Genomic DNA, 22,148 nt, shown 5'->3' with positions numbered 1-22,148 from the left:
GGCCATAACGTGGAATGCTCAGGCCTGGCCAATAGCTTGGATGGGGGCAGTGTTCAAGAGACAGAGCAGAGCCCAGGATGGCTCCTAGGTTGTGAGCCTGAGGGAATAGGAAGATGGTGTTGTTCTCTACAGTAATAGCTAAGATAGAAGGGTTTAAGGGAAAGATAATCAGTTCTGTTTTGGACGTCTTGAGTTATGACGTATACTGGACATCCAGTTGGAGATGCCTGAAAGGCACTGCTGTCTATCATTATGAGGAAGATGAAGGGCCCTCCAGGGCTCTGCTGGATTTTCCCTTTCCTCCTCTGCCCTCTGTTCCCCTGGTACCCACTGCTCCCTTACCACCACTCAATCTTTAACAAACCTTCCTTTACCTTGGCCTTCTCTTTTTCATGTTCCACATCATCTAACACACACAAACATCTGACTTTCCAGCAAAGACCAGAGCCCTGTATGGGCTCCATGATCCTTTGTCCTGTTTCACATTCCCTGACACACAGGCCAGTAGGAGCTGGCATCCTGCTTGTCCCTCACTGTCTTTCAGATCTATTCTCTGACATCATGGCTCAGAAACCTTTCTTCTTTGGACAGGTTCAAGCCAGGTGTCCTTATCACACTGGCAACATTCTTGCTGATGTGACCTACTGACCTCCAAGTCATTCTCCCTTCTTTCTGAAACAGTTTAGAACCTGGTTCACAGCCATTAGCTCTAACCGAACCCATATCTTTATATTTGGGGGCTTTAATATACATGCTAATGTCCCCTTCAACATAATCACCTATTAGCTCATCAACATTCAAAACTTCCCACCTAGGTGATCATCATTTAGACCCTGAAACCACCCATAGTTGTACCACCATTAAGATTTAGAGATCTGGTTTTCTGATCATAATGGCCTGAGTTTGAAGAAGGGATTGCCAAGGCATCAAAAGTATTTTGGGGTAGAAAACATCATTCTCCCAACACCAGGAGGCCAGTGCCTTAGGCTGGGGTTTAGTGACCAGTGAAAGTTAAGAACAGTGAAAGATGAAAATGTTGGGGAAAAAGGCTGAGGTCCCTTATATGGATCTAAGAGGGGTCAATACCTTTGAAACAGGTCTACAGTTGAGGAGGCCTGGGTATTTCATGATCTCCTAGGGTTGGGGTACTTTGTCCTGAAGCTGGAATCTCCCTTGTCTTGCTACCTGGATTCCAATCCAGCCTGCAATAATCATGGTCTAACACGTGGAAGTCCCCATCAGAAAAATGAGGCTAATAAGACTTCCAGTAACTACCTCAAAATTTTGATGTGAGGGTCAAATGAAAAAAATCCACGTAGTTCTTAAAGTGCTATGAATATGGGCAGTGATAATTACTTACTTGGACTGCTTGGACTTTCTGTCTCACTATACTCCTGAGAGGAAACCATCCTACAAAGAGTAACATTCTAGAGAAAGAAGAGCTATATGAACCTATGTCCACAAAGCTCTTCTAGACCTTTTCAGTACTTGACTGGCCCTGCAGGCCCTTCAGGGGACACTGTTCCTAGACAACTACCCTGCCAGTGCATGGTGATCTATCCAGATATATCATGAATCTCTGGATTCTACCCTCTTCTGCCCTGGGGCTCCCCACTCACCAGAGACACCAATGAGCAGAATCAGCAGCAGAGAAGGCAGAGAGTAACCAGGTAGGTAGAGAAGACTGGTCATTTCGATGGGTCTTTGATGCTTCCTCTGTGTGTGTGACTCTTTGTTGGCTTAGATTCATAGAATGGACTGGATCTTCTGCAGGAAGGAACTGGAGTCAAACACATCTGCCTCTGTTTGTTGGTAAGCACCTAGGGTTAAGGAAGCCTCTTCTTGGCTGAGAAATGGGAAGTGGGAGGGATTTCAGTTCAACTTCCTTCAGACTCAGTTGTTTCAATGAATGGTAATAATAGGCCCGTTTCTGTGCAATCAAATATGTCACTCCATTTTAAAAAACCATGCAGTGGCTCCCCATTGCCTAGGGAGAAAACATTCACGCCTTAACTTGACATTTAAAGTCATCTGCAGGCTGGCTCCAATCTATTTTCCTATGTTATATCATGCTACTCCTCTTTGCATTCAGTATCCCAGAAAAAACCAGATATTCCCTGATTCATAATGTCATCCTTGCATCCTGGTATCTCTTGTCTCTGCCTACATGGACTTATGAATCCTGCCTTCTCATCTCTGCCTTTTGAAATTCTTCACTTCTCTTAAGGTTCAGTTCAGGAGGAGCTTTCCCTATGAAACATTGCTGAACACCATCCCCTTCCCTCTGCCCTCTCCAAAAGTGATTCTCACAAAATTTTCTTAGAGTTCTATCTGAATCTCTTGTTTCTCTCTGTCACACTCTTCTTGTGCTATGTTTTTGTTCTTCAGTCTTTTCTCTCATGTCTGACCCTTTGTGACCTCATTTGGGATTTTCTTGGCAAAGCTACTTGGGTGGTTGGCCCTTTTCTTCTCCAGTTCTTTTTACAGATGAGGAAACTGAGGCAAACAGGGTTAAGAGACTTCCCCAGAGTCACACAGGCAACTAGTGTCTGAGAATGGATTTGAACTCAGGTCTCCCTGACTCCAGGCTCAGAGCTCTATCTACTAGGCCTCCTAGTTGCTTTATGTGGTTTATTAGTGGAATACATATCATAACATAGTAGGCTCAAAATTCTAGCAGGAGAAGGACTCTCACTATTTCCATCTTTGTAAGCTCAGGATATATTACCTAAAGTAGGTAAATAAAACAATTGCTGAGCTGAATTCAATTAAAAATTATCACCTTGTTTGTACAAAGTTCCACTGCCTAGAGTTAAATAACAAAGGAGTAATGGGTGATGGAAAAGAAGGATATAGTCACCTCAGACTGGCCCCTCTCACCATCTGTATGAGAAGGCTGTGACCCGGGGATCTGGGACACTGTGGAGAGGAGGGAAAATAGGAAGCACTGAGTGAGGATGGGGAAGAAGGTGGAGGTCAACAAAGAGGTGAAAGGAGACCAGGAGCTCAGAGATGTAAGATATCAAAGGGCAGGAATTCATCCAGCTTGATTCCATGCAAGAAATGGGAAAGTCTTCCTGAGGTCTCCTTTGTCTTATGTCTATAAGTGCTCTCTTCACATTCCTACAATTTGACATTAAGCTTCTTGAGAGAAGGGATTGAGTCATCTTTCATTTGTGAAGAGGTTCTGCTGTCCTCAAGACAAGTAGCTTGTGGGTTGTGGTGAGGGTGAGTATCTTCACCTGCAGAGAAGGCAGGGTGAACATAGGAGGAAAGGCTATTTTTGCCTGTATAGTGTTCCCATGATATCTCTGAGTAATGGCCCAGAAATAAAAGCTGAGAGAGGAAGTCTGACATTTCATCATCTGATTACACAGCAGGGCATAGAGCTAGGAGAGTGAAGGAGACTTCTTGTCTAAGCTTGGCTGTTCACTGATTAATTCAGGGAAAGTGAGAGTTGAGTATCCAGGTATCTCAGGGCCCAGAGAGCTTGAGGAACATGCCTATTCGTGATGTAGTAGCTACAGGTAAAAGTTGGGTGACACCAAAGGTGGATGAGCAAATCTGAAAAGGGCTCAGCAAGACCTCAGATCAAAGATGTTCGGCCTCTTTAAATACCTGAGGCTTCAAGGCATGAGCAGCAGCCACAGTCCAGGAAAACCATCTCTGCAGATAGGTTAGACTTGGTTGAGTGTAGCCAACAGGACTCACACCTATTGGTGAGTTAGAGGAATGTCTAGCATTGTGAAGCATCTATTTCATCTAGGCTTCCCCTAGATGAAATAGATGGATGCAACACTGAATAGCGTGTGTTCTCAGTGGAAAACAATCCATCTCCTCCTGGACTCATGAGAATATGTGGGAAATTGTACCCTTTTCAAAATTAGTTCTTGCTATTGGCTTAGCTATAATGTCATAACTAAATGCTATTAATTTACATTTCTTGTGGCATCTGGTCTAAGCATAAACAGGAGCTGCGGTGTTTTGTGGTGGGGGCTTTTGAGATATGGCTTTGAACAGGACTCCTCCTGCCGTCCCACAGAAGAGGATGTGAGAGTCACAAAGGGGGTGATTCTGGTGCCACCAGAGATCAGACAAAGTGCTCCAGGCATGTTTGAGGAAGGAGAAAACTATGATCTCTCTAGATTCAGGGAATGCAGGATGGAGAGCCTGAGTGGAGACTGTGAAGCTGAGATAATGGGGGAGAATGCTTTCCATACACAAGGGATAGGCTGTGTTAACAAAGGAGGGAAATATAATATTAAGTTTATGGAATAGCTACCAGTACAGTTAGAATCTTTCAAAAGACTCAAGGTAAGTAATGGGAAAGAAGGGTTCAAAGGTAACTTGCAACTATGCTGTTGGAAGCTAGGGGACACAGTGGATGGAGCACTGGGCTCAGAGTCAAGACCTGAGTTCAAACCTGGGTTCAGATACTTACTAACTACGTGACCCTGGGTAGGTCCCTTAATTCTGTTTGCCTCAGTTTCTTGATGTGTAAAATGAGGATAGTAACAACACCTAACACCATGATCATGTGGTTCAAATAGGATGATATTTGTAAGTGCCCGACACATAGAATTCTTATTCCTTTTGCCAGATTGATCTGAAATATCAGGTTTTGGATATTATATTTTATCCTAGAGACAATGGGGAGGCTTTGATGAATTTTTAGGTGGCGAGGTGGCAGGGCATGGGCAAATCTAGATATTAGGAATATTATTGTGATAGCTGCATGATAATTGGACTTGAGGTGGAAGAACCTGATGGTAGAAAGACACATTGGAAACTGTTAGAATAGGCAAGGTGGGAAGTAAGAAAAGTGGAGATAGGACTGGGTTCATGGCAGCAGAGAGAAGGGTTAGGTTTGTGAAAGGTATTGCAGCATGGAAAGTACCAAGACACAGTGACTGATTGGAGATTTCATAGAAAGGGAAGAAGAGTCAGTAATGTCTCTGCGAGTAGGAACCTGGGTAACAGGAAGGATGATCCAACCTTCTGAGTCTCATTGGACTCCTCTCAAGTCTTAAGGGAGCAGCTTGTGCTCAGGCTTAGGGACCTGATGAGACAATGTGTATAGTAAAGAGAAATGGGGAGAGATGGTACCTAGAGCCCCAGAGTGGGGGAGATCTTCTGCAGTAGGCAGAGGGTAGCTCCTGGACTTATAGAACACAAAAGTTGAGAGGCTTTCCATTACTTCTCCATCTACAGACTAAACATCTCTTGTAAATTCGTATTTTTCATTTAGTAGAGAATAGTCAGGAAACCAATTCTATTTCGTTTAATGAAGAATTAAGTGCTATGGTGGTAATGCTATTTGCGATGGGTGTAGCTAGGTTAGTTTTTCTTAGATGGTTTGATAATTATTGTGTACAGACTTAATTAGCTCAGAGGATTAAGATGTTATTAACTTAAAATCATAGTTTTGAACAACTTTTCCACAGGCTTAAAGAAGCCAGGACATGAACTGGTTGTAGGCTATAATTGTTTTACTACATCAAGTGGCTCCTTGAATATGGCAAGAATGTCTCCAAATCTTTTTCACTCTGAAATGATAGAGATGATGAGAAAGAACAAAGAGAACAAGAACAAGAAGAAAAAGGAAAAGATGACAAGATCAAGATCCAGGAGAAAATGAAGAAAGAGCAAGAGATGAAGAAGAAGAAGGAGAAGAAGAAGGAGAGGAAGAAGAAGGAGGAGAGGAAGAAGAAGAACAAGAAGGAGAAGAAAAAGAGGGAGAAGAAGTAGAAGGAGAAGAAGAAGAAGGAGAAGAATAAGGAGAAGAAGAAGGAGAAGAAGAAGGAGGAGAGGAAGAAGAAGAAGGAGAGGAAGAAGAAGGAGAGGAAGAAGAAGAAGTAGGAGAAGGAGAGGAAGAAGAAGGAGAGGAAGAAGAAGTAGAAGAAGGAGAAGAAGAAGAAGGAGAGGAAGAAGAAGTAGAAGAAGGAGAAGAAGAAGAAGAAGGAGAAGAAGAGGTAGAAGAAGGAGAAGAAAAAGGAGAAGAAAAAGAAGGAGAAGAAGGAGGAGGAGAAGAAGAAGAAGTAGAAGGAGGAGAAGGAGAAAAAGTAGAAGGAGAGGGAGAAGGAGAAGAAGAAGAAGTAGGAGAAGAAGAACAAGAAGGAAAAGAAGGAGAAGAACAACAACAAGAACAGTAGAACAAGAACAAGAAGAAGGAGGAGAAGAAGAAAAGAAAAAGAAGGAGAAGGAAAACAGGAAAATCAAGAACAAGGTGAGAAGTCAAGAACAAGCAAAAGAACAAGAATGAAAAAAAACAAGTACCAGAAACACCCACCGAAGGAGGATGAGGTTAATAATCAGGAATATCAGGCAGAGAAGGAAGAATAGGAAGGACACACAATGGTGAGGGCAGAAAAGAGGAGAAATGGTGTCTCTGGTTGCCCCATGGGAGTAATATTAAGTCATTTTATTGGTTCTAATGTATGTATTTCTTTCTTCTTCTACTGAGAAAGGGCAGGGCTAAAAACTTCAAGAAGCAGAGTCTGTGGCCTGTTGAGCCCCGGAGTTTGGTTCAATCCAGAGAACCCAAGTTCAGCCTGATATCTGTCATACCCTTGTCATCTAGCCCAGGTCACATAGGAACCCCAGGGAGCTGGTTTGGGACCAGCTGTTATGGGTCAGTAACATGGGGGAAAAAACTCTGTTTTATTCCAGACCAGGACACTTGTTGAAAGTAGGAGGAAGTTGACACTGAGAAGCTAGAGCAGGGGAGCTCTTGAAGGAGATGTTGGCCCCTGAAGCTATGGGAGAGAATAGAAAGCAGAGATTAGTCAGGACCAAACTCTAGTGATCCTCACCTTGACACCCTCCACTATCTGACTCTGGTTTTCACCTGCTCTCTCCATCCCCAGTCTTTCCACTACAACTTCTCTCCTGTAAAATTTGGAGTCATTATGAGGGTCCTAATACAGGAGATCATGCATAAAATATGCCATTGTGTTTTCCTATCTCTTCCTTCCTCAGTTCCAGAATATCTTAAGAATGGTGGAGAGATCAGATCTACTGCCCTTTCAGTCCAACTGGACTTGGGCCCACCTTCTTTAAACCCTGACCCTGCTGCCCACTAATCAGATACATCATCTCACCTGTTCTCTTCGACTTTCTGTGTACAAAAAATATGGAGATTATGAGCAGTAACAGAACCTTGAGACCCAGGAGAAAAATCCCAAAGAACTTTACAGAAACTGTTGAGCCTAGAGGTCAAAGGGAAAAAAGGAAACATCAGCTGAGAGTCTAGCAGAGGGAATATATGACCCATTGATGATAGGTAGACCTGGAGTATCAACTTTCCCACATGAGGTTAAGTATGTCTAGTGTAGTTCATGGTTTCCAAGATCTCCATTTTCCTGTGGGTTATGATAACTGCTTGTAGTTCCCCAGAATTATTTCTAGGACCAGGCCTAAGTCAGAAGCTATAGAGAGAAATTTGCTTTTGCTTCCATGCTTTGACATCAGATAAAGTCCTTAGCTGATGTGGCAGTTCTTTCCAATGAAAGGAAATTTGCTCTCTGCTATCTCTCAGCTTAAAGACTTTACAAAGACAGAGGAGTTTCTCTCAGATCTGATCACTGTTCATATAAATTTGGGAAAAACCCTTAGGGGCTTGACTTTTTCTTCCCACCAGGGACTTTGGTTGTGACAGGTTTTCTCCCATCCTTTCATCCATCCTCCAGTGGAATAATAGAGGGACCAGTTTCAAGTTAGGATCCCAAAATGTTTATCTCATGAGAGTTTGTAAAACAACCTCTTCATTCTGGAAAGTTATAGTAAATCAACAGGGTTTAATGTGCCTTCTCTTATTGTTTAGTGAGTCCCTTCTCACTGATGTACCTATGGCATCTCTTAGAGTACTCTCAGTATCTTAATTGCTCAAACAGGAGGCCCCTACTTTATTTTTTAAATACATTTTATTTTCTCCATAATTATGTATTTAAATAATTTTAAATATTTTGCAAAGTTTTGAGTTCCAGATTCTCTCCTTCTCTCCTTACCTCATTCTCCTCCTCCCTGAAATGGGAAGCAATCAGGTCTAGGTTATACATGTACAATAATGTAAAAGATTTCCATAGTAGTCATTTTGTACAAGGAGCCTTGGATAAAAGAAGAAGAATGAAACAAAGAGAATAAAAAATAGCATGCTTCAGTCTATGTTCAAACATTATCAGTTCTTTCTCAGGAGGTAGATGGTATGCTTCTTCATTAGTACTTTGTGATTGACTTGATTGTATTGCTGAGAATAGCTAAGTCATTTAGAATTCTTCATTGTTCAACATTGCTGTTATTGTATTCAATGTTCTAGTTCTACTCACTTTGCATCAGTTCATGTAAGTTTTGGCAGGGTTTTTCTGAAATTATCCTGCTTTTCATTTCTTAATACCACAATAATATTTCATCACAATCAAATATCACAGCTTGTTTAGCTGTTCCACAATTGGTGTGAATTTCTTCAATTTGCAATCCTTAGCCACCACAAGCTGGTGCAATAAATATTTTTGTACAAATAGGCTCTTTTCTGTTTAAAAAATTTCTTTGGAATATAGACTTAGAAGTAGTATTGCTAGATAAAAGGGTATGCAGAGTTTTATAGCCCTTTGGGCATAGTTCCAAATTGCTCTCCATAATTTTTGGATCAACTCACAATTCCACCATCAGGACGTTAGTGTCCTAGTTTCTGCAAATCCCCTCCAATATCCATCATTTTCCTTTTTTGTCATATTAGTTAATTTGAGAGGTTTGAAGTGGTACCTCAGAGTTGTTTAATTTGCATTCTTCTAATCAATACTGGTTTAGAACATTTTTCATATGTCTATAGATAGCTTTGAATTCTTAGTCTGAAAACTGCCTGTTCATATACTTTGATCCATTTCTCAATTGGGGAATGATATGTATTTTAAAAATAATTTTGACCTAGTTCTCTCTCTATATATATAGAAATGCAGCCTTTATCAGAGATACTTGCTCTAATTTTTCCCCTGTTTTCTGTTTTACTTCTAATTTTGGTAGCATTGGTTTTGTTTGTGCAAAAGCTGTTTAATTAAATTAATTAATTAACTAAATTATTTATTATTATAATAATTATATATTATTATATATTATATATAATTATATATAATATATAATAATTATATATAATAATTAGATATAATATATAATAATATATAATATAATTATATATTATTATAAATTAATTATTAAATTAATTAATTAAAATTATCTAGTATACATTTTTAATGATTTTTATAATTTCTTTAGTCCTATATTCTCTTATTCATACATCTGACTAATCTATTCCATGCTTTCCTAATCATTTAATATCATTTCCATATCATCCTTTATGTGTAAATCATGTACGCATTTTGACCTGATTTTGGTATACAATGTAAGATGTTGGTCTATACACATTTTCTGCCATACTGTTTTTCAGTTTTCCCAGCAGTTCTTGTGAAATGGTGTGTTTATTCCAAAAGTTTGTATCTTTGGATTTGTCATATAATAGATTAGTATGGTCATTTCCTATAATATAATGTGTACCTAAGCTATTCCACTAATCCACTGCTCTATCTCTTCACCAATATCAGATTATTTTGATAATTACTGCTTTGCAATAGTTTGAGATCTGGTGCAGTTAGACTACTTTCTTTCAAATTTTTTTTCATTGATTCCCTTGAAATTGTTGACCGTTTCCTCTTCCAGAAAATTTTTTTATTATTTTTTCTAGCTCTATAAAACATTTTTTGAAAGTTTTATTGGTACAGCATTGAGTAAACAGATTAATTAAGGTAGAATTGTCATTTGCATTATATTGGCTCAGCCTCTCCATGATCAATTATTACTTTTCCAATTATTTAGATCTGACTTTATTTTTTGTGAATAGTGTTTTGTAGTTGTGTTCAAATAGTAGGAATGTGATATACCATCAGGCAAAAGAGTTAGAATTACAACCAAGAAGCACCTACCCAGCTCAACTGAATACAATCTTTTGATTAAAAAATGGATATTTAATGAAATAGAGGATTTTCAAGCATTTCTAATTAAAAGATGACAGCTGAAGAAAAAATTTGATCTCCACATACAAGACTCAAGGGTAATAAAAAAAGGTTAAAAAGAAACAAGAAAAAGAAAACATAAAAGATTCAATAAGGTGAAACCTTTTTTTCTTTATATGGCAAGATAATATTTGTAAATTTTAAGAACGTTAGTACTAAAAGGTCAATTGGAAGGAGTATACATAGATAGAGAGTATGAATATAAAGTGACTTTGATGGGATGATACCTTCTTTCCCCCTAAATAAACCCCCAACAAAATAAAGGTAAGAGAAAGAAGATTGCACTGAAAGAAAGAGGAGAAAGACTGAATGGCATAAATGATCTCACATAAAAGAGGCATAAATGAGCTATTATGACAGATGGTAAGATGGAAGGGGGGGTTGGCATGCAAATATTAAAACTTAATCTCATCAGAATTGGCTCCAATAGGGAATAACACACGTCCTCAGATGAATACAGAAATCTATATTTTCCTTTAAAGAAGTTAAAAGGGGTGGGGTTATAAGAAGAGGGAGGACTAATAAAAGGAAAGATTGAATGGGGGATGCAGTAATTGGTGAAATGCTTGTGAGGAAGACCAGGTGGAGGTGAGAGAGAGAGGAGGGGGATAAGGAAGGGAAAATAGCATGCAGGGAAATACACAGTCAATTATCATTCCAAAAATGTGAATGGGATGAGACCACCCATAAAACAGAAGCAGTTAGCAGATTAGATTAAAAACCAGAATCCTACAATATATTATTTAACAGACACATATGAAGTAGAGAGGTACACACAAGGTAAAGGTAAGGTGCTGAATTAGAATCTCTTATGCTTCAGCTGAAGCAAAGAAAACTGGGGGTAGCTATCATGGTCTCAGACAAAGCAAAAAAAATTTGATCTAATTCAAAGAAACAAGGAAGAAAACTATATCTTGCCAAAAGGCACCATAGACAATGAACTAATGTCACTACTAAACATATGTGAACCAAATGGTATAGCATCTACGTTTTTTGATGAAAAAATGGAAAGAATTACCGGTGGAAATAGATAACAAAACTATATGAGTGGGGAACCTAAACGTTCCCCTCTCAGAAGTAGAGAAGTCTAACCAAAAATTAAATAAGAAAGAAGTTAAGGAGCTATATAAAATTCTGGAAAGTTAGATATGCTACATCTCTGGAGAAAATTCGATGGAAATAGAAATGAATATACCTTTTCTCAGCATTGCATGATACACAAAAAAATGGCCATGTATTAGGTTATGGCCTAAAAACCTCACAACCAAATGCAGAAAAGCAAAAATAATAAATGGATCATTTTCAGTGTATGATGCAATAAAATTACATTCAATAATGGGCAGTGGAAGGAAATATTAAAAATAAATTGGAAACTAAATAATCCATTCCTAAAAAATAAGTGTGTCAAATAACAAAGCATAGAAATAATTGTTAATTTCATCAAAGAAAATGACAATAATGAGATAACATGCAAAAATTTGTTGGATGCTGCCAAAGCAGTCCTGAGGTATAAATTTAGATCTCCAATTCCTTACATCAATAAAACAGAGAAAGAGAAAATCAATGAATTGGACATGCAAGTATAAAAAAACCCAGGAAAGAAACAAATTAAAAATCTCTAATTAAACACCAAATTGAAAATTCTGAGAATCTAAGGAGTTTGTGAAAGTAAGAAAACCATTGAACTGATAAATAAAACTAGAAACTGATTTATATGGGAAATCACGGTAAAATAGATAAATAATAGGTTAAATTGATTTTTAAAAGGAAAATAGAAAACTAAGTTACTAGTATCAACAATGGAAGAGGTGAATTCTCCCATCATTGAAGAGGAAATTCAAACAATTATCAGGCGTTATTTTGCCCAATTGTGTGCCCATATATTTGACAATCTAAATGAAAAAAAAAAATGAATATCTACAAAACAAGTTACCGTGATTAAGAGAAGAAATAAAAAATTAATTTAACCCAAACTTAGACAAAGAAATTGAACAAGCCATCAATGAACATCCTCAGAACAAATCCCCAGGGCCAGATGGATTAAAAATGAATTTTATCTTATATTTAAAGAGCAATTTACCCCAATTTTGTATAAACTACTTGGAAAAATAGGCAATGAAGGAGTCCCATGAAATTCCTTTTATGACACAGATATGGTGCTGATAACTAAACCAGGAAAAGCCAAATCAGAGAAAGAAAATTACAGGCATACTTCTGTAATACTGAAACAAAAATATAAATAATATACTAGCAGTAATGTATCAGAATGATTTTGCTTTATGGCCAGGTGGGATTTATACCAGGAATGCAGGGTTCAATATTACAAAAATTATTAGTATAATTTACCATATCAATAACAAAATCAATAGAAGTCAATGATTGTCTCAATAGATGGAGAAAAAACATTTGACAACATACCAAACTCATTCCTATTAAAAACATTAGAGAGCATAGGAATAAAGTCAGTGTTCCTTAAAATGATAAGCAGTATCAATTAAAAACCATCAGCAAGCATTATTTGTAATGGGGGCATGCTAGAAGCCTTCCCAAAAAGATCAGAGCAAGGATAAAGCAAGGATGTCCATTATCACTATTATTATTTAATATTGCATTAGAAATGTTAGCTATAGCAATGAGAAGAAAAAGAAATTGAAGGAATTTGAATAGACAATGAGGAAACAAAACTGTCACTCTTTGCAGTTGATATGAGGGTATACTTAGAGGATCCTAGAGAATCAACAAAAAAAAAATTTTAAACAACTTTAGCAAAGATACAGGATGTAAGATAAATCCACATAAAGCATCAACTTTTCTATATACTGCCAACAAAGCCAAACAGGGAGAAATAGAGAAATTCCATTTAAAATGACTATATACAAAATCAAGTACTTGGGAATCTATGTGGGAGACAGTACTTTATCTAGCTGTCTTCTCTATGCTTCTGGGGACCAATATTCTAAAAATTCAGTATCCATACTGCTTATTTTATGTTAAAGAGTGCCCATAATGTGCACAGTAGAATAAAAAGCATAAGTACTTAGGGACAGAACTATACAGAAATTATCTTAAGGGATCTTTCCCAACCTGTAAAGTGGGACAAAAACCCCCATACATTAGCAAACCCACTTTTCTAATCACAAGCAGAAAAAAATTCCAGGAGTCACAATTAATTGAAACAAAAGTGTTTAGTAAAATATCTTAATAAGGAAAGTAAGAGTACATCGTGTTCTTTGTGAGCTTAGGGCCTACTCTTCTACAAATATATAAAATGACCAATGAGAAAACACATTTAGAGACTACATGTGAATAGGTATAGAGGGAAAGGGCATGTGTATTCAGAGTGCATGTGGAAGGCACCACCTAGTGGAATAAGGGAATAGGGGAGTTAGGTGCTCTCAGTTCTTACTTATGTTGCCTGTTACTTCCCTGTTAGAGATTCTAGATCGGTCTCTCCAATTAAGAATTCACTCTCCTTGGCAGAGAGAACAGGAGCACAATAGGAATTAGACAGTTCTGCTGCTTTCTCTTTTATCCATCATCATTTTTCCATCTTTGCTAAATAGGGATTTCCTTGATCCTCTTCTTTCCCAATACAGATAAAAACCAAATCTTCACTTAAGTTGTCCTTAGCTTTTCTTAACAGCCTCAACTCCTTTTGAGGTTTATAATTTCTAGAACTATTTATAAAGGATTATGCCATACTTTTTCATTAACCTCTGCTATCTGTCCTTATACCCGCATTTCAAAAATCTAAGCTTATAGGTGGGTTCTCTGTTTTTCCATGACAATGTCCTTAAAGTGCTCTAACTTTTCCTCTATCTTTGGAAGTATTTCCCTTCGTGACTTCAGAACATCATTCCTGATTGTTCATCACCTCTTGTTCAATTCCCCTGTAGAATTTGAATCCATGGAATTAGAGCTGTCCTTCTTATTAACTCTTTGAAGTTGACTTTCTTAAAATCTTTTGTGACACCAGATTATGATATTTTTTCTTTCTTTCTCCATCACAGACTGTATGAGGAAATAATCTTTTCCCCAGAGGGTTCCCATCCCAAGCCAAAAATTTGACACCATGAGGGCAATGTGATTTACAATAAAATATCCTGTTCTCAGTTATTTACTTTCAGAAGGATGAAATTATGTTTATGGCAAGTCATGCTGTTATAAACAGCTCTGTCTTTTCCAGAGGTAATCTTTAGCACTTCTCTGGATAATTGGAGCCCCTAACCATTTCTGGATCATGTTTCTGTGTCAGGATTATGTTTCTTAAAGTACTCAGCTATTTTCTCGTTCTGTGCAGATGGTCTGTAGTGTTCGCAGATAAGAAAATCAGTTCTCTAGTTTCACATTTTTAAAAATCCAACTACTTCCTGCCATACTCTTCCTGTTTCATCGGTCTTAGATTTCCTCAAGCATATATAAATCTTAATAAATAATAGTAGTCAGTCAGTCCTTATTCAAGTCTTATTCCCTTCCAGTAACAATCTCTGAGAGTCTTTTCCTGTGATGTATTTTACTATATAATTACAGTGGTGTATTGGTAAATATTTAACTACAAGAACTTTGGAAAGGAAAAAAAAACACAAATCAACACTCTGTGAAAGCTGATTTTCATTTTTAACATTTTCTCAATGATTTTTAAAGTGCATACAATGGACCATGCAATAAATTAAGCCCTATTTTATAGTGTTTCTTCAAATCCCAGGTGTAAATGCTCACTCTCAAAATTGAACAATTGGCTCTCACAAGCCAAGTTCAAGTTTGCTCCAACATACTTTAGGTTTTACCACTAAATGTTCACGATACCTATGGAGTTATATTTCACTCCTTGTATTAGAACCTTAAGCTAATACTTCTTGCTGAATAAGCTCTTTGCATTTGTGTCTAAACATTAGACACATTAGGATTCAATCTTGGCTCCTTTCTTGTTTTTTTTTTTTCCACTGTGAATGGGGTATTTCAGTCAGAGTCTAAATTCAGTGGACTCCAGGATCTGAAAATTGAGAAGACACTTAAGAGATGTGTGAGAAATAATTCCTTCAAGTTCAGGAGGGATGAAGTGTAAAATTTGTCGTGCTACTGCAGTGGCACATGTCATAGAATAGACACATCACATAGAAGCAAAAGTAAGCTGTACATACCAATGCCCAATCACAAAGTCCCTCTCCTACTTCCCATTGGCTAGGTAATACAGGGGGTACTACTTTCTGATACTCCTATTACACAGTTCCCCTTGATATGTCCCCTGTCCTGCTACATGAATTATATGACCATTAAAATGAACCTTTAGTCATCCCAGAGGAGGTTACTATTCATGAGCTTATTGAGCATTACTATTCCAAGCAAGACTTAACTTTTACCCTACTTAACTGACTTCTAACCTCAAAACAGGATTAAACAGTTGGACCCTGCTTTGCCCATTGTCTTCTGTGTGAGACATATCTCCTCTGTTATATTTCCCATTCTGCCAACTGTTATTCTGAATTTATGGAGACGAATTTCTCCATTGTATCTCTCAATTTCTCCCTTTCCCCCTTCTTCTGTTAGAATACAATCTCTTGCATAAATATGACTCCTTAAGTTTCATAATTTATTTTTCTATGATTTCTTTGAAAAAAAATCAATCATCCCTTAGAGATGGGAGAAGCAACATAATGTGATAGAACGAGTAAGAAGTGTTGAATCAAGAAAGACAGGGAGGTGTATTCTCCTAGATGGTGCAGTAGAGGGTGTTATAAGAAGTGAGATATTAGATCCAGCATTATTTATATTGTGGGGACCTGTGGCTTGACCTGTCAAGTGAAGGCTCTTTGTCATTTCTACATGGACATGTTGACAAGTAGTAAGCTTTCCATGGTTTAGTTGCTTTCCTTGGTTTCCCTCAATGTGTGTGACTGGGTGATGCCCACTGAGCCATTTCACTAATGAGAAGATGTCCCTTTCTTGGAACAACACCTCTTCACATGCCTAATATGATTCTGGAGGTCCTAGGTCACATGGATTCTAGTCTAATTCCCTACCATTAAATCCAAGGGTCCTATTGGGAGTAAGAAGCAGGACATCAAAGCCCTGGCGCTCTCCCCCGTTTCTTCATTGATCCTGAGCAAATCACTTTCCCCTTGGCCTCAGTTTTCCCATTTGTAAAGTGATAGGGTGTGACAATGATCCCCACATTCCCTTCCAGTTCCAACAGTCTGTTCTAAAGTCTCTTGTGACTCAAAGAAGTTTTTTTTAATGTCTGCAGCAGGAGGAGCCTAACTTGAGGCTCTAAAAACATTGGTTCTTTGGAAGGGATTCCTGCAGTAAATGTAGGGCAACCAGGATAGTGCAGTGGATAGAGTGTGGGGCCTGGAGTCAGGAAGACTCATTTCCCTGAGTTCAAATCTGACTCCAGACACTTATTAGCTATATGATCCTGGGCAATTCACTTAGTCCTGGTTATCTCAGTTCCTACTCTGAAAATGGACTGGAGAAGGTAATGGCAAACCACTCTAGTATCTTTGCCAAGAAAATTTGAAATAGGGTCACAAGGAGTGAGACACTGAAATGACTGACCACCACCAACAATGAGAACTACCTTTCTAGATTCTCTTTATCATAAAATTTTATAATGTGATGACCATTTCTATGTGGGTTTTAGTTTCTATGATGGAAACAGTATCAAATTGTGGAGGAAATAATTATTATGGGCCTTTGTCAATGTCCCAGTGGAATTCTGGATCCTGCCTAAGAAACAGTGTGAAGTTAAGGGAAAAATCTTAGAATAGAAGTCAAAGGAGAGCCAGGCCTGGTGGCACATGCCTGTTCTTCCAGCTACCTGAGAAGCTGAAGGTAGAAGATTCATGGAGACTGGAAGTTATGAGCTGCAGGGGACTAACTGGGCTATTCAAATTGGTTATCCAAAATACATTTTGTATCAATGCTATGAACCCCAATAGCAGAGAACAATCAGGTTACCTAAGGAGAAGTGACCGTTCCAGGTCAGAAACTACAGGTTAAAGCTCTGTTGCCCATCAGTAATGGGGTACTGGCCTTGAGTAGCCCATGCACTTCTAGCCTGGTAAGATGGCATGGACCAGTCTTAAAAAAACAGCAGAATCTAATTTGGGCTCTTCTATTTGCCAGCTGTGTGAACATGAGGAAGTCATTTCACCTTTTTAAACAAAATTGGCTCATAATTCCTGTCTAACTGAAAAATCTCATAGAGGATTTAAGGAGGACATGATATACTGGGTAGAAAAGACCTTCATAATCTAAAAAACTCCACCCTTATTTGCGAAGAGGAGGATTGTGATCATTACCATGTGGGAACAGGTGAGCTGATCTTTGAATGGAGCCTGAGCTCTGAATCACCTCTATAGAAGAGTCAAATAGAAGTTCAATTCTCTGGTTAGGAACAGAGATAAACTCACCTGGGTCTCTTTGAGCTCCTTGCAGGGGAGAAGCTGAAGCTCTCAGTGTCTCATTGATAGGAGGCTGGGAATCATGGAACACCTGACAGGTCAAAACAGTGTCTTCTTTTTGCATAGACGTAGGGACCATGAGTGAGTAATCAAGGTTATAGGTGCCATCTTTATTTTCAGTGGATATAGTTGACTTCTTTCCTCCAACAATGATGCCATTCACCAGCCAGGTGACATTTAAATGGTTGGGGTAGAATTTCATCATGTAGCAGGTGGCTGCCATCCAATCTGAGGGGAACGTCAGACTCAAAATACCGATTTGTGGTGGAACTAGAAAAATATAAGAAAAAGTTAGCATAGCAATGACCAGAATCCAATTCCCTGACTGATGATAGAAGCAAAAGGAGAGAACAGGAAGAAATATCTTAGCAAAAGTAACAATAATCCCTTAAGCTTGGGAGTAGGTGTTCATAGGTCCCTTCATTTGGAATGATTCCTAATATAAGGTACGTTGGCTACCTTTTCTCTTCTGAGAGCTCCTTGCAGGAAGAACCATTTTATTTCTGTGTGGTGGCCCTGCACTTAAGTTGAGTGCCTTGCATATAGGTACAGTTTCACAGTTTTGTTGGTGGTGTTGTTTGTTAAGGGTAGAGGAAGTCTGAACCTCTAATTTTTTTAAGTGCTTCACTCTTTTATTAATCATTTTTCTCCTTCTTTCTGTTTTCCATGGGCATTGTCCAGTTAGTTAGTGACCAGTCTGGATTTTATTTCTTTCGACCCAAGTTGGCTGGCTGTAAGGCTTCCAGGGCTGACAGTGTGCCTGGTTTGATCTTTAGGACAAATTTGTTAAATGAGATGGAGCTTCCAGGCCTGGAGGGACTGAGGGTTTCAGAGGTAATTTCCTAAGGAATGTCATTACATATCTATCTGAGGGTGCAGTGTCAGAAAGATGTGAGTGTTGGGTTTTGAACCCAGTCCAGAGAAGAGGTGCTCAGGCCCATCAGTGAGTGAGGGGGACATTAACCAAAGCACATGAAGACTCCCCCCAGGAGAAGTGGTAGATGAGAACAATTTGTTGCAACCACCATGATGGCAGCTAAAACAGGCTCTGGGGAGCACTTTAGGGTCTGGTCGGGCATGGAAGGTGCCAAGGTCGTGCACTATGTCCTGGGTCATCACCGTCCTCCTGACCTTCATCCCGCCACTGGACCTTGATGGTATTTGAACTAGTCTGTTCTCCACATTCCTTTCCCTTGTAGCCATCAGCAAATAATTCTTGAAAGCTCACCCCACAACAAAGTTCTTCCATTAATTTTGGGAAAGCTGGTGTTTGATGCTTCAGAGTTCAAATGACAGGAAGGAAGATGGGTTGGATCCCTGGGGTACTCAGTCCTAGGACTGGGGCTGTGTCTTCTGCACACCTAGTTCAGGGGAAAAAGTTCAGCACCCCAAACTTCAGAGTATACAGACAGAAACATTTCAAGCAGACAGACCTCCAACTGTCCAATGATTACATCCATACCAAAACACAGTTACCAGTGAGGGAAGCATCATTATCTGGGTTTTTCAAAGCTGGGGGGCTCTCAACGGGTACCCAGAGTGTCATCTGGTCAAATCATACCACACTTCTCAAAGTGAGCCCCCCTGAACCCCTAATTGACGATCAATACCAGAGGTATTTCATTAATGTTTTTGAATGTAATTGACTACAACCCACTGAAGCTGAATCCCACTCTCTCTTAATTACCTTCTTGTGTCCTGAACCTTAGATCTCATATAGGAGGTGGTAGGAGGAGGGTCTTTTTCTTGGAGTGGAGGAGAGGCAATGAGGTGTAGTGGACAGAGTCAGGAAGCAATGGGCTCAAGTTCTGTCTTTTACATATACTGGGTATGAAATGATCCTGACCCTGGAGCAAGTCACTTAACCTCTCAGTGTCCCAAGCAAATATCTTAAACTCTGAGTTCAAGAGTTTCCCATTGTAAAAATATTTTGGTGATATCCTGTTTCAAAGAGTTAAGGCCCAGCAAGTAATCTGTGTCCTGAAGTTGTCATAACAACAATCCTTTGTGATGATATCACCCTCTGGCAAAGTGTATTGCTTTGACAAATGCCAGGTGTTCATTGAGGGATTTAGTATCCCCTATTTACCAGGTCATCTATCACATGTTCATAGTCCCTGTTCCTTGTCACTGACAGGTACCATATTACTGGTCCTATTACAAATCCTGGTTCTATACCTGTCGTGACCCTGAAGAGTTGAGACAATGACTGTTCCCGGGGGACCCAAGAACAACTCTATTGTCCCAACAAATCCAACCTTGAGTACTATCTCGAGATCTAATAATGGTTGTGTTGTGTGTGGCCCACCCCTTTCATGTATATAAGTGGCCCCATCCTTAGCAGACTTAAGCCTTCTATCTTAGGAAGGGGACCTACATATGCATATGTCATTTTCCTTGCTCTGAAATTAATTAAACTTCTTTTTGTGTCTTGATTCTCATAATTCTAGACTGCTCTGTTTGGTTCCACCCACTCTCTGGTTGGAGGCCAGTTCTGGTCCAGTTGACATTAATTGGTTTCAGAAATGGGGTCTGAAATGGAACAAGGCCAATGGACTGGCTGCCATTGGAGATTTATTTCTCTGAAGTCTGACAGCCTCTCGTCTGATGAGTCCACTGCCCTTTCCTGCTCATATCATCTGTCTCACCCTTGATTGAGCTTGACTTTTCATTGTGAGGAATGTTCCAGGGTCCTTTTCTTATGCTTGAACCCTCTGGATAGGCCTGTTTTGAACAAAGATTGGCAAACTTTTTGCATGGATATGGTTTTTTATTTTATTTTTATTTGCTGCATATGCCAAATTTTACATGGGTAAGGATGGCTTGAACATTTGGTTCTGTACATCTATAACTGGTTGAAATGAACATTTTAACTAAGTGCTGGTGAGGCACACCTTTTTCTCTGCCTAATGATTTAAACTCTTTTCTTTCAATTGCATGTCTGGCTTTGGACTGTACACTCTTATTTCCCCATTTGCATTCATCTTGTCTGTGTCTTTGTAAAATGCAGAATATCTGTATCACAGCCCACGTCCCTCTGTTAACCCTCTCACCTCAGATTAGATCAGATTAAAAAAAAGAACATGCTGAAAAATTCTAGGGAAACTTGAATTCCAGGCCATCCCACCTGGTGTTAGGTGGGGGCAGCAGCTGCAGTGGGGCTCCCCATGCCCTGCCACAGCAACTTTCAAAGCCTGGCACCTGCAGCTGTGAGGGGCAGGGAGATCAGACCTATGGTATGAATTCCTTGAACCCTACTCATAGGAACTACCACCAGTGGGAAGGTCCTTGCACCAGTCACGCTATCCCCTAGGTAGTGCCCTCTGTCACACACCCCAGAGCCCAGTCAGTCAGGGTGTCCAGGGTAGGACCAGTTGTAGGCAAGTGCTACCCTACTGCTGCCTTGGAGAGGCTGAGTACCCCTGGCAACACCTTGTGTGGCAGTATGGGGAGAGGAAGCAGACTGTTTTCCTGCCATAGCTCCCACTACCTATTTCCCTTAAGTCTTACAAAATTCATATTAATTTGAACTGAGGGAACTTAACTCTTGTGGGAAAAAGAGAAAAGGAGAGGACTAGAAATTCTGAGATCACACCAAACTATTTAGGATTTAACTAAGGTAGGCCTAGTTCATACTCTCTAACAGTTCTGAAAATAACAGTGAGTGTCACAAATTACTCAGAATCCACCCACAGGGTGTCTCCACATGAAAATATATGCTCCCAATGGTCAAACATGGTCCGAGTCAGCTGACTTTAATAGCACAGTGGTCCCCTTGATAAATCAAACCTGACTGGCAGTGCCAGAAGGAACATATCAGGCATGGGTACCACCAATTTCAGAGTATCTTCTCTACACCACAGTGCAAGACCTTTTTTGCTTAGTTTGACACCCATCCTAGTCACTCTATGTGTGGACATCATCATCTATAGGAATGCCCCATTAAAACCTCCTGGCATCTTGCACCGTGACTTGTGTTCAATGGACTATGTCCTGATAGGCTTGAGAACCCTTAGTGTGCTTTTATGCTGGGGAGTTGCAGGGGAAGAGGTCCATAGGAAGGTGTAAGATTCACATATGGCTATTGCAGAACAATTACAGGACCAAATAGAGGACTTGACAAATAGGCTGAAGGACAACATACATTGGGAGCTCTGGGATGGACCACAGTTGGCTTTGGACTGCAAGGTAGCCAGTCAGGGAGAAGTTTGTAATGTGTAAACTCCTGTTGTGTGTGGATTGATGCCAAAGGAGAAATAGCCATCCTCACATACCATATAATTAAACAGATAAAGACTATGGGCACCATCTTCACAGATATTAACATTATCTTGCTAGGGACCGTGAATATTTTCAGCGATCTTTCCCCCTGGATTTTCTCAGACAAATGAGCAAGATTCCTGTGGGATTCCTTTGAGGTTATTTTGATTATTATGCTTGCTGTGACTTTTTTTTTAGCTTATCTCATAGACATGGTAGTGAATAATAGTGGACAGGGGCCCAAGGAGTGACTTGTGAAAAAATTATATTTTGTCTTGTTTCCCCTGCCACGATCTCTTCTCTTTTAGTATATACACACACACACACACACACACACACACACACACACACACACACACACACA

The 22,148-nt window shown here is 39.3% G+C and overlaps 1 protein-coding gene and 1 long non-coding RNA gene across 2 annotated transcripts in view; one reads left to right on the top strand and one right to left on the bottom strand.

Annotated features, from left to right (window-relative positions):
• The window catches only part of LOC138150415 (uncharacterized), an 86,908-nt gene that overhangs the window by 8,895 nt on the left and 55,865 nt on the right, over nucleotides 1-22,148 (top strand). The window lies entirely within an intron of this gene.
• LOC138150414 (signal-regulatory protein beta-1-like) overlaps nucleotides 5,267-22,148 on the bottom strand; it is a 24,595-nt gene continuing 7,713 nt past the window's right edge. The window contains exons 4-6 of the mRNA XM_069073850.1: nucleotides 17,474-17,794; nucleotides 7,101-7,208; nucleotides 5,267-6,755 (exon numbers count right to left, since the gene is read on the bottom strand). Of these exons, the coding sequence (XP_068929951.1) occupies nucleotides 6,661-6,755; nucleotides 7,101-7,208; nucleotides 17,474-17,794 (524 nt within the window). The 3' untranslated portion in view covers nucleotides 5,267-6,660. The remainder of the gene's footprint in view (nucleotides 6,756-7,100; nucleotides 7,209-17,473; nucleotides 17,795-22,148) is intronic.

The sequence above is a fragment of the Petaurus breviceps genome, unplaced genomic scaffold, assembly GCF_028583685.1.
Source record: "Petaurus breviceps papuanus isolate PSGF00001 unplaced genomic scaffold, PetGlider_PUasm1.0 90879, whole genome shotgun sequence".
Lineage (NCBI taxonomy): Eukaryota > Metazoa > Chordata > Mammalia > Diprotodontia > Petauridae > Petaurus > Petaurus breviceps.
Note: the sequence above shows the minus strand (reverse complement) of the source record. Positions and strands in the feature narration are given on the sequence as shown.